Source organism: Notothenia rossii (genome assembly GCF_949606895.1).
Source record: "Notothenia rossii genome assembly, chromosome: 9".
NCBI lineage: Eukaryota > Metazoa > Chordata > Actinopteri > Perciformes > Nototheniidae > Notothenia > Notothenia rossii.
The window spans coordinates 75,561,547-75,575,291 of NC_136907.1; the positions used below are offsets into that span (position 1 = coordinate 75,561,547).

The 13,745-nt window shown below is 41.0% G+C and overlaps 1 protein-coding gene across 2 annotated transcripts in view; it reads right to left on the reverse strand.

The window, feature by feature from the left end:
* Positions 1-13,496, reverse strand: part of LOC307018619 (neuropilin-1a-like) — a 100,982-nt gene extending 87,486 nt beyond the window's left edge. For both annotated transcript variants that reach the window (XM_079648951.1, XM_079648950.1), the window contains exons 1-2: positions 12,841-13,496; positions 11,904-12,078 (exon numbers count right to left, since the gene is read on the reverse strand). In XM_079648951.1, coding sequence (XP_079505077.1) covers positions 11,904-12,078; positions 12,841-12,931 — 266 coding nt within the window. In that variant the 5' untranslated portion in view covers positions 12,932-13,496. The remainder of the gene's footprint in view (positions 1-11,903; positions 12,079-12,840) is intronic.
* Positions 13,497-13,745: the final 249 nt, after the last annotated feature.

The window sequence follows — 13,745 nt, forward strand, 5'->3', positions numbered from 1 at the left end:
AAGTCAGCTGATGTTCAAACTCTGGTGGAGTCATTAATAGATACCATATATAACCTTATTCAAATAAATTAAAAGGACAAGTCCAAGGCGGCAGGTTAATTTTGACTCATATACGCTGCAACACTTTTTGTTTTAGCTTCCTTAGCTTTACATAAAAACTGACCTGCATGAGCCTTTGAAGGAATTGGAAGCCAGCTAAATGAGAATCATTTACAAAGAAGGCCCACAAACTAAATGAATCCCTTTAAGCTACATAGCTTGGTTATTGACTGCTATCTTAACTTTGCTAGCTTTACTCTCTCAGGCTAACATGATAAATGTAATCACACATTTTATCTGATTAACCAATTGTACGCTACCAAAGGCTAACAGACAAACTAAGTATCTGGTGAACATAGTTGTGCATTTAAATAACAAATAAGTTGTAATAAACATGACCTCCTGTGAATGTTGCTCTATCCACTCCATGTGCAATAGATAACTGTTGGCTAACGCTAGTACGAAATCTGGCAATAAGTATTTTCTAGCTCAATATCCATTAGTTTTTTCAGGAACATGATTTTCCAATAAATATTACTCACTCTGCTTCATGAGAAATAGTCAAGCAATAGGTTTGCTAACAAATAGCCATGTCAATGTTTCAAAGCCATTACATTTCAGCTTTTTGTGGAGTTCTTCCCCAGTTATTCAATGCTACTGAGTAACTTCAGGCACCTATTGTTGTTTCTTACGCCAGTATGAATTGTTGCGATGTTGCAAACAATCTTTGCTGACAGTAGGGTTCAGAAATAAACCTTGAAAAGCGAAAAGGTTCACCATCAGGACAGGCAGACAGCCAGCAGAAGAAAAACTGGACTGAAAATGTGACACAATATGGAGTGCACATGGAGTTCAGAGAGAGAGAGAGAGAGAGAGAGAGAGAAAGTGATGGTGCGGGAGGCGACAGGATGAAATAATGTGTGACAGAACAGCCTGAGGGTGGAGGAAGACGGACAGCGAGAGGTCTGTCCCAGAGGTCAGGATGAGACTGACCATGCCAGCCCGCCTGAAGCGTCCATGTCTGAACCCTTCTGCTCTCTTTTCCCTTTTCCCTCCTCCACTTTTTGTTGTTCTCTCATTTCTTTAAAGGTCACCTATTTCTAAATCAACATGTGTCCCCTCTTCTTCATGTCTCTTCTACATCAACATGTGTCCCCTCTTCTTCATGTCTCCTCTACATCAACATGTGTCCCCTCTTCTTCATGTCTCCTCTACATCAACATGTGTCCCCTCTTCTTCATGTCTCTTCTACATCAACATGTGTCCCCTCTTCTCCATGTCTCTTCTACATCAACATGTGTCCCCTCTTCTTCATGTCTCCTCTACATCAACATGTGTCCCCTCTTCTTCATGTCTCTTCTACATCAACATGTGTCCCCTCTTCTACATCAACATGTGTCCCCTCTTCTTCATGTCTCTTCTACATCAACATGTGTCCCCTCTTCTGCATGTCTCTTCTACATCAACATGTGTCCCCTCTTCTTCATGTCTTTTCTACATCAACAAGTGTCCCCTCTTCTTCATGTCTCTTCTACATCAACATGTGTCCCCTCTTGTTCATGTCTCTTCTACATCAACATGTGTCCCCCTCTTCTTCATGTCTCTTCTACATCAACATGTGTCCCCTCTTCTTCATGTCTCTTCTACATCAACATGTGTCCCCTCTTCTTCATGTCTCTTCTACATCAACATGTGTCCCCTCTTCTTCATGTCTCTTCTACATCAACATGTGTCCCCTCTTCTTCATGTCTCTTCTTCATCAACATGTGTCCCCTCTTGTTCATGTCTCTTCTACATCAACATGTGTCCCCTCTGTGGAAAGAGACTCTGAAAGTTTCAGGAACAAAGATTCTCTCTCTTTTTGATCCATTTCTATAAAAAAATCTGAAAATGAGCTGATCAGATTTTGGCCACTTTATGATGTCATAACGATGTTTTGGCTTGAGTAACCATTAGCCAATCAGCAACCAAGGTAACCCCCCCCCCCCCCCCTTATCACCTGAATCTCCTCATTTTGAAAAGCAAAGATGGCAGGAGGAAAGGGAGAGGCATGTTAATCTTTAGATCTTTAAATCTGTTGTTCTTTTAAAACCCTGTGGGTATTTTTAATCTCTTCTGCACAAATGGGTAAGAGCAAACTAAACAGAGCTGAAAGGGGAACAAATAGTCATGGTTTTGTGAATAGTTTCTGTGCATGAGAAATAACAAATGATTCAGTTTCATAGCAAAGTAAACATGGGAAAGATATTGCATAAGACAGGACAATTGCTCATTCAGACAAACAAAACAAATATCCATCTGTCATTGACCTAATTCTCATGACTGTATTCAAGTAAAAAATCGAGGAAGCCCAGCGCTGTCGAAAACAGAACAAACGACCAAATTATTTTTGTTGCTAACGCCTTACGTTTTCTTGGGAGTGGGCCACGGGCTAACCGATCTGTGACAGAGGCACATTCAGTCTTCCTGTGTTGTGTGGTCGCAGTGGAACCAGAAAGTACAACCATCTGGAAGGGACGCTATTATTTTTCTTTGAAACTAGCAAAGCCAGAGCCTCGGTCTAAAGCCACATAAAGGCTGAGAATCGTCAGAATATTTGTGCCGTGACACAAACACAAGACTAAACAACTGACGGCAGACTTGCTTGTTTTGCACTTTTGGAATTAGATGTCATCAAGAATGTCCTGGGAACTAAGTTTGTCCAATAATGCATACATCCATTCCTTCCTTCAAAAACAAAATCCCACATTGAATGCCCTAATTTCGATACTGGGAAGACATTGTAGGGTAGACAATTGGTGCTTTCACAAAGATATTTGGTAAATAATCGTCAGTAATGTGGCTATAATGAATGGGGGGCCTTAAGGAAAATAAGGATCAGCTAGTACAGTCTGGAAAGTTTGAAAAAATAACAATACTTCACTGTAATGCAACCATTAGAACGAAAACTTGCCTCATGTGGTTTTAAGATATCTAAAATTGAAGAAGATTCATAGTCATACCACAATATGGATGTATTTCCAAGCCGCACTTTGACGATTCATACATCTGTCCCGCAATTCTTCAATTCATCATTCACCTATCAAACCTTTTGAGTCATCCATCAGTTCGTTCTACTTTCTACCCGTCATCCAGAAATCGATTTATTCATCCAATCATAAATCCATCAATCCAGCAATCCTTCCAGCCATCTGTTGATTCATATATCTGTCCTAACATACCTCCATCCATCATCTAGCAATCCATCCATCCTCCAATCCATCATCCATCTCGGGGATCATACATTCATCATCCATCTATATGTCATCCGGATATTTATTTATTTATCCATTGTCCAGCAATTCAATCAATCAAAACTCTATTCAACCCAAACATCCTTCCATTCATGGCCCAACAATCAATTTAATCCTTTATCAAGTAATCATCCTTTCATCAATCGATCCATTAATCAATAAAAGCTCCAATCCAACATCGATCTTAAGATAGCATTTAGATGTGCAGCTCCACTGTCTTGGAATAGTCTGCAATTGAAATGGAAACTGAGCAATCTGGTGCCACTAAATGTTTTTAAAGCTTGGTTGGATGCTACTCAATAGGAAGCTGTTGGTACTTGTTCATGTGGATAGTTATGTAAATTGTAATCCCTGTAATGATGCTATAAAATGTCCTTTTGTTGTTCTGTTTATGTTTTTATGTTTTCATGTGGAACCGATTTGAGCAGGTCTCCCTTGAAAAATAAATCAATGATCTCAATGGGATACACCTGGATAAATAAAGGTTTGAAATGAAATGAAATCTTGGGGATCCTCCATCCATCATCCAACAATCAATCATCGAGAATTTCATTAATCCATTTTCCAGCAATTCAATCAATCAATCAATCAATCAATCAATCAATAACTATATTCCACAAAATCCTTTCATTCATGGCACAACAATCAATGTAGTCCTTTCTCAAGTATTATCCAATAATCCATTCATCAATCGATCCATGAATCCATCCAAGCTCCAATCAGACTTCCATCTTTGGGATCATCCAACAACCAATATCAGGCTATCCATCTGTTCATCGTTACGTCCGTTGATACATGAATCCATCCCGCCATACTTTCAGCCATCTGTTGATTCATATATCTGCGATTCCATACTTGATAATATCGTCTAGCAATCAATCAATCCATGCATGCATCTGCGGTTCATCCATTCATCAACCAACCAACAAATCTATCATCCAAACATTTATTCATCCTTCATCCAGAAATCCATCCAATCATCCGTTCATTCGTTAGTCGTTCCTTCAGTTGATCCAGTTGAATCTGTCCGGACATTATTCCATCACACAACAAATCATACCATTCGTCTATTGACTGGTCTTTAAAATCATCCATTCATGTATTCATCCACCTACAGCATCCATCCTTCCATCTAACAATCCAATTAGCATTTTGATTGACTGATAATTCAATCCATCCAACTATTGGAACATCTCTTAACCCTAACATCCATCCATTATCTTCCATCCAAGCTAAATCCTGCATATTTAAAATACTTCAATAAGACCTTTTCATTTGTCCATCGAAAGTCATCCTGATGGTGGCGAAGTCGATAGGGACTTGGCTTGGCAACTGGAAGGTCACCAGTTCAAGTCCCGGAAAGACCAAGTGCTACCGAGGTGTCCCTGAGCAAGGCACCGTTCACTACACTGCTCCCCGGGCGCCGTTCAAAATGGCAGCACACAGCTCCTAACACTAGGATGGGTCAAATGCATAGAAACAATTTTCCCACGGGGATTAATGAAGTATTTCAAAATCAAAGATCAGCCAATCCATTTTATTTGTATTTACTTGCACTATTTTATCTGTTATATTGTGTTGCACTGTAGGAGGAGCCTGTGACCTAAGATTTTCATTGTCATGACGACACTGTAGCTAATGTACACATGAGAATAAAAGCCTTGAATCTTGAATCAATGAAGATTAACTTTTGGAAGTGATTGAAATAAACATAATCCATGCCTGACTTTAGAAACAACTTCGACCCCGCAGCTCCCACACATTTCCACACATGCCACGCAAATGTCTTCCCAGTGTGTGTGTGTGTGTGTGTGTGTGTGTGTGTGTGTGTGTGTGTGTGTGTGTGTGTGTGTGTGTGTGTGTGTGTGTGTGTGTGTGTGTGTGTGTGTGTGTGTGTGTGTGTTTCCAGTCATGTGACTCCTCCAGGCTTTGGGATGTCGGTCCGGTGACTATGTGTCTTCTTCAGGGAAACTGTGATTGACTAATCAGGAAATACCATCAGAACAACTGGCCCTGCAGCTCACTGGATGGATGTATAGCCTCTCCATTTATTTCCTTAGGGGTCTGAATGAACTAATTGAAAACGCTCTTTTTGGGAGGAGAGGGCTTTATGGTTTCTCATCTTATTATGATCAAGACATTGCAGTTATTCACTTGGTTTTGTTTATGTTTTTTCTATATCTGATTTCATACCATAACTGTTAAGTTGGGTTGATATCTGGTGTCTGTGAATGCCATATCATGTGACCTATCTAAACATTCAGTGACCATACATAGACAGTTTGAACCAATAAAGCCAAGACATGTTCAGTTTCCAAACAAAGTAATCCTCTGTGTATCAGTGTTAGTCTATTCGTTTCCCTGTTGGCTTAAAACTGCACAATAATGTGTGTTTCGCATGCACACTGAAGCTCTGTGCACACCAAATGAAGCATACTGCAAGTGACAGAAAGTTCGGTTATGCGTGTGTGTGGTATTTGCAGTTATTTGGAGATTTGGTGTGTTTACGTCTTTTCCGTACCCACTTATACACCAAAGATGTTCAGTTGGGTTGGGATCTGGTGTCTGTGAAGGCTATAACATATGATTCACATAATTTTTCATACACATCAAAACATTCGGTGACTCCTCATGGCAAGTATGAACCAGTAAAGCCAAGATTCATGGCAAAGCAAGTTCGTTCGGCGGATTTTCCAAAAGAAAATCCCCTTCTGTGAGTCAGTGTTAGTCTCTTTGTGTCCCTGTGGGCTTAAAGCTGCACAAGAATGTGTTTCGCATGCACACTGTAGCTGTGTGTACACCGCATGAAGCATACTACAAGTGACAGAAAATTAGGTTGCTGTGTGTGTGTGTGTGTGTGTGTGTGTGTGTGTGTGTGTGTGTGTGTGTGTGTGTGTGTGTGTGTGTGTGTGTGTGTGTGTGTGTGTGTGTGTGTGTGTGTGTGTGTGTGTGTGGTTTGTGAATGTTGTGTACGTGTGAGGGCTCTGCCAGTACAGACTCATGTGGGAGGAAACAGTTCAGCCAACCTCTAAAAAAGATGTCCCAGATTATCCCGCCACCGACGCATGTTCCTTACCCGTGCCTCTGCTCTATTTTACCGCGCTCCGCAGGGACTCACTTTGTCGGCCACGCTAATTTCAGACGTGGACGTGAGACAAGACTCGTTCTGGTGCCGCTCCAGATTGGCTACGGGAGGGAAAGAGCCGATGGATCCTAACGCGTCTGAAGAAAAAGTGTTACTGCTTCTCGTCTAAACCAACGTCTGTTCACTGAGCGCAGATTGTGTCACTTGAGAGTTTGTGGAAGTAAAAGGTTGCCGTTGGAAATTATCACCCAGACTGTCTGCTTTACAGAAGCTTGTGACGACCCTGGGTACCAACAATTAATCCATTTAACATCAAAGTTCAACTTTAAAGATACTGCAGTGTAATTTGGGGGACTTTTGGCCCTTTTATGTTCCAGTACATTTGAGTTTCTTCTCTAACAACATGGAGCAACACTCAGGATTTCATTTTATATGTCTTCTTTGCAGATCGTTTTTGTCATTTGCATTATTTCTTTTTGATTTTTTTATGTCTGAAGTATATTGTATGTTCCGCTGTTGGAGGAGCTTGGGACGTTAGATTTTCATTTATAAGATTTTCGGCATAGCTATTGTGCATATGACGATTAACCCTAACAACTTGAATCCAGCTTATAAATAAATCGTATTATGCTAATTTACGAGTTAATTTTTGTATTTTTGTGCCTCGACGGTGACATGTTTACATGCTTTAATGTTCAAAAGAGAGAAAAACTCCTTCTGGAGGCAACTTGTGGATATTAGCATTTGCAGACCATTTACATGCACACAAATCTATATAACACACTAGGAAAGGGAAAAAACTAAAAAGCATAATAGGGCCCCTTTAAATATTTTAGTGATAAATTGTCATTGTCTGGCAGATCACCTCATTTAAGAAACTCCCGAAAGTTCCCTCCTTCATGAATCACACCAGTAGAAAACATTTCCTGGCTGACAATATGTATTTTTAAGAAAGGCTGCAATTAGGGATCATAATTACAGCCTGGGTCATGACGGTGAAGGGGAAGATATTTTGTCAGACAGATGTCGGAAATGTAGCCTCCGTTTGCTTGTGCTATGGCTGCTTTTGTTTGGCAGGGGAACTGCAGACATGTTTCACAGCACTGGAACACATTTGTTCCATTTTGGTCCAGTAATTTAATTATGGGACTGGGAGAAATGGGCAAGCAGAGACAGGCAATCTGATGGGGGAGGAAGAGGAGGAGGAGGAGGAAGAGGAGGGGGAGTGTCGTTCCAATAAAACAATTCAATCATGAGAGTACGTTTGAATTAAATAATGTGGGATATTGTAGAGTGTTATTTAAATTGTCCTGTAACCTAAAGGCCACTGGCTTGATTTCCCAAAAGACACTAAAGCCTACAAGATAAGCTGTTAAAAGAGTTACTGGATAAAAGCTGAATAAACAGTGTTGTTCTTTAGAATTGTGTTTAATTAAGTCAAGAAACAATCAGTGGATTCATTACATTTAACGTTTCACACATATTGAGATTATTTGGTCGTCATTAACGTAATTTTTATAATTTTGAATGGAATAAGTTTGGGATCTTCGTCTGTTTGTTGTAAAAAAACGTTCATTGTCGATTAAAATACCAATTACTTAATTGGTTATTTAAATGTATTGTCCAACATGCAGTCCACACAACCACGAGATTTTCAGTTTGCAATAATGTAAAACTGAAAAACTGGGACAATCCTCAGATTTGACCGGCTGGACCTACAGTATGTGGATTCTTGATATTTTGGCTAACAAACTATTTATTGACTATAAAAACTGTTGATTGACAATTAAACAAGTTGTTTGCAGGGACATCAGAGTTCAGAGGGCAGATCTTGGATTGATGGAGATTAAGGATTTGCTCATGGACACTTCAGCAGAGCAGATGCAGTCTCATGTCTGCAGAGAGTGAACAACCTCAATTAATGATAACACTTTATTCTCCACTTTATTCTAAGTCACTGTATCCAGTCACATCCCCACTGACTGATCTTATCTCCGAGCTGACGTTGGCATCAAACAGTGAAATCAAACTCCTAAATATCATCTCAGGACATTTTTAAGTGGAGCTGCAGTCTCGCCAAAGGCTTAAGACCCCCTCCCCCCCCACACCCAGCCTCAATGGGCATATTTCGAACATTTGACTCGCTCCCAAAAACAACAGTGCTCCTGCCAAGTCAGAGAGCTATGAGCTACACCCCATCATCGTCCAACATAAACTCACACAACAAATAATGAAAGCAATCGAGCAAAACGGAGACCCCTAAGAAGACAGAAACATAAATCCTGTGGCAGTAAGAGGGCGTCAATCTTGAAGAGGCCTTATCAAGATTTTTGGGGGGTTTCCCTTTCTTGTAGTGTGTTACTGTATATAGGTTTTTGTGCATGTAAATGGTCTGCAAAGGCTAAAATCCTCCATTTGACTCGTTTGTTTAAATCCGGAACATAGTGACATCACTATATAACAATCGCGCTTCGATTGGCTAGCGCTCCAACACATTGTACGTGATAGGTTAAGGGGCGGGACTTCTCTAAGCTGGTTGACCAATCACAACAGAGCCGGCCAGCTAACCAATCAGAGCAGACTGGACTCTGGTTTCAGACAGAGGGTGAAAATAGGTGCTGCAGCACAGAGAGTATGAGAAAAATAAAGAGCTTTTTGAACATTAAAGCATGGAGACATGTCCCAGTAGAGACACTAAATACTGATATACACCTGAACATCAGCAGGAGAGGACTGTTTAAAGTAGAGACACTACATACTGATATACACCTGAACATCAGCAGGAGAGGACTCTTTAAAGTAGAGACACTACATACTGATATGGACCTGAACATCAGCAGGAGAGGACTCTTTAAAGTAGAGACACTACATACTGATATACACCTGAACATCAGCAGGAGAGGACTCTTTAAAGTAGAGACACTACATACTGATATACACCTGAACATCAGTAGGAGAGGACTCTTTAAAGTAGAGACACTACATACTGATATACACCTGAACATCAGCAGGAGAGGACTCTTTAAAGTAGAGACACTACATACTGATATACACCTGAACATCAGCAGGAGAGGACTCTTTAAAGTAGAGACACTACATACTGATATACACCTGAACATCAGCAGGAGAGGACTCTTTAAAGTAGAGACACTACATACTGATATGAATCAGAACATTTGCATAATAGGGCCCCTTTAAGTGTATTATGTAAGACAACAAAACAATGGAACCCTGAAAAAAAGAACGCAAGGATAAAAAATGTGTCCTGAGGTATACTTCCTGATAAAGTAAGTTGTACAGGTAATTAGTAATTGTAACAGATAACCCCCTCCTAACCCTGATCAAAACCTTCCTCTGGTACTTAGTCTGATGCGAGACGCCGATCTGTTCCTCAGGATGTAAGAAGATATCACTAAAATGTTAAGCACACATTAAACCGTGATTTAACCACATTATTTTACAACTGCCTTAACAAAGCGCATTAACCTATGGAAAAGTAATTTAAGCAGACAATAATACTCTGCTGGTCGAGTACTAAGGATCTAACCACTGACTAAAGTTTTATTACACAGATTTATTAGATTTCATTAAGTACTTAAACTACATTATTACATACTTATATTGCTCCCTGGGTTACACAAAATAAGTTCTTTGCAGAATGAGGTGTTCCTGGAGAAACGCTTTCAACACGGGGAAAGGTGTGTGATCCACAAAAAAGGACACACAACATTCACTAACTGTCCTCGTGCTTTACGAGTCCCTCGGTGGTGAAACGTGATCCAATAGTATTGGAGGAGCCATCTGTGGGACAGCGCTGTGCAGCCGGCCGTGATTTACACAGGAGCCGTTTATGGAGCTTTTAAAAAAGACAGAGCAGCCGACATAAAAACAGGCTTATTTATGGAAGAGGGCAACACATGGGCTGCTGTGTGGATGCACACAATCGAGAGTGTGTCTCCCGGGTCAAAGAGAGGCGGTACAAGGCTGTGTGTGTGTGTGTGTGTGTGTGTGTGTGTGTGTGTGTGTGTGTGTGTGTGTGTGTGTGTGTGTGTGTGTGTGTGTGTGTGTGTGTGTGTGTGTGTGTGTGTGTGTGTGTGTGTGTGTGTGTGTGTGTGTGTGTGTGTGTGTGTGTGTGTGCTTGTTTACAGGTTTACAGGTTTAGTAGAGTTATGCCATGAAACAGCATGTACGGGAATGATTTGTGATGTCTGTGTGGAAAATAAATGTCACGTAAGAAAGTTTTAAAACCAAACTGCTCCCTGCCTTGCCAGCGCAGAGACACATACAAGAGTGATAGTGGGGGAAAAAAAATATGATTCACTTTTATTATAATCTGTTAACAATTTGCACATCCAATTAATTTATTGTCTGGAAGGAAAAAGACACAAATAAAAGTTTCCGGAGTCTAAACTCATATCAAACTATTTTTTTCTGACCAAAAGACTCAAAACTAAAGCCGGTTTAATGAACAAATGCCACACTTTATAACGTATATATCCTATGTTGATAGATTCTTATAATTGTAGGTTAGCCTATCATAGTGTATTCTACTTTATTCTGTATGTGTGTGCTCTATAGATACTCATATGCATCTATTAATGTTTGTTTTTATTTGTATTTAATTTGCAATGCCTTGTATACATGCTTCTGTAACTAAACATTTCCCAATGTAGGCTTAATAAAGTGCATCTTATGTTATAGGAAGGAAATTATTATCGAAGTCAATGAAAAGCAGATCATCTTTATGTTGGACGAGAAGAAGATTCAGTATTTGTTAGCGATTATTTTTGTGGAAATTGATTTAAAAACCTTCTGCTTCACATATAAAAGTCGATGAACAAGCACAATGTGTGAAAAAATGATTGCTCCAGACAAAAAACCTCAGCTTATGTTTCCAAAATCCTCAGACTCACAAAAACCTGATGGCAGCACTTCCAACAATTTGCAAAACTAAATTGGATCCTCAAGGTTATACTCCTTCAAACAAAAGAGCCGCACAAACTCCATTCCTCCTGCAAATACAAACAGGTAGACTCTGCCTGTCTCTAGATGAAAAGTAAACACCAATTCTCTATTCCTGCAATGAGCAAACTGAACTCCATCAATACAAAGAAAGCGTATGCACGCAGAGTTTGGCTGGGATTTACTCTCCTCTAAAAGCACTGCCAAAAAACCCAAGCAGAGACACAAAGCCATGCCTCCTGAGTAAATATGGATTACAAAACCCATCAAACCCCATTTCTTCTGAGCCATATCTCAAAAACCCTGTTCCCTGGAAGCAGATGTTTTAATCCTTGACCAATAGGTGGCAGAGTTTCACGCTGTATCCAGGCAGGATTGAGGAGTAAAGGGAAGGGTGGGAGATTAAGAGAGAAGAGAGAAAGATAGAGAGAGAGAGAGAGAGAGAGAGAGAGAGAGAGAGAGAGCGAGAGAGAGAGAGAGAGAGAGAGAGAGAGAGAGAGAGTGCGTGAGGAGTGAAATCTTACTTGCAGTCTCTGTCCTCCAGATCAAAATGCGGATTGAAGTTGATGAGGATCTTCTGCCCGGGCTCCGGGGCTGAGATCACCCACACGCACTGCTGGGAGGGCGGGTACGCGCCTGGATATCCGGGGGAGGTCAGGTAGTCCGGGGTGTGGATCTCTATTGTCCCCCCGCATTTATCTGCGAGAGAGAGGGGAGAAAGTTAAGTTAGGAGAAGGAAATTGACTATTTAACGCACTGATTTCACTTAGATTTAGGGTTTAGGAAGCTTGGGATCTCCATAAATCCACAAACATATGTTGACATCCTGCACCTCCACACAATCTGATTTATATCAAGCCTCAACAAGGTGTTAAAACACCCCATTATACTCATTTAGAAAAGGTGCCATCCTTGCCATACGCTGTGCCTGTATAGGTGAAGTCTGGGTTATTCTTCCCCTGCAAACAGGCAGCATGATAACATTTCCTTTTCTCAATGAATGATTTATGAAATTGCTCGCAGCCTGAGCCTGCATCAAGCTTCAGTGGCAACGCGCGCAAAAGCTCCAAAATTCATCTCTGAATGGATGAAGCGCGAACAAACGATCAATAATTTGTTTTTATTTCCACTATAATGTGGACATCTTAACAAAGGTGTGTCTGTGATGGTACATTGTCAGTTTGCATTGATTGTAAGGTACTTTTAAGGGTCTTTTTATATCGCTAATATTCTAACAATCGATGTATTTTCTATAATATCCTTAAGTATGGTTCCTCTATTGGGGTGATTATAGCAGGCTAAACGCAGTATTTATGTGACTAAGTTGATCCCCTGCAGACGTGCTCTCACAGGGAGAAGCCAAGGCATTAACAGGTGAGAGGTAACAATGGTGCAAAATGATGCAAAATGAATCAGCCTGTTGTCAAGCCACATGTATTCATACAAGCAGTCAACACCTACCAGTCTGAGTCAACGAAGCAACCAGGATGACTTGGGTGAAAATGAACAATAGCAATCCACTACGCATCCTTAGATTGTACAAAACAGACATGATGTCAAAGAAAATAAAGACAAACGGGAGGGGGGGAAACGTCCAGAGGGGGGTTTACGTCCAAAAGCGACACAAATACGAGCAGATTGTCTCAAAGTAAGATATGTGGTTGTTATAGGCTCCTCAGCATCCTGCGAGCTTCAGCACCAAATCCCCGTGTCTGTCAGGGGACAACTTGCCATCTAAATACAAAATATAATCCAAAAAGCAGGGAAGATAAAGAATCAAAAAAGGGGAAAATCCAGAAGTGGCAGTTTGCGATTCTTCATCAAACCTTGGGAAAACAGGATCGATACTTCCAAGTGGAAAATGAAAGAAGGAGCAATCAGTAGTTAACCGGTTTTCAGTGAAAAGCAAGGGTAAGGAACATCGGAGGATAAGCTCTCCAGATTTCACTCCGTATTTCTCTCTCCGCCTCTTTCTCTCTCTGTGATCACAGCAGAAATGTCAGAATACGAAGCGAGTCGTGAAAGTATAACAGCGGAATTTCCACTCCCAAAATTCCTGCTGCGAGACGCAACCATGAAGCAGCGACCGACCGCTACGAGAGGCGCGAGCTAACTGACACCGTGCACCCTCTGTGCGCTCGCGAGTCGCGACGCATGAGAGGGAGAAAACTGCGCACGCAAACTCCCGCCGGCTGTGAGGCTGGTGCGAGGAGTGGGCAGTGTCCACATCTGAGCTCTGTCACAACCTTTATTCTAACAGAGTATGGTCAAAACGCGCAGCGGAGGAATCAAACAGGATGGACTTGTCTCTTCTTGGGGGGATCTACATGTGGTTGTTATCCCACGGACTCAATATTAACAGCTTA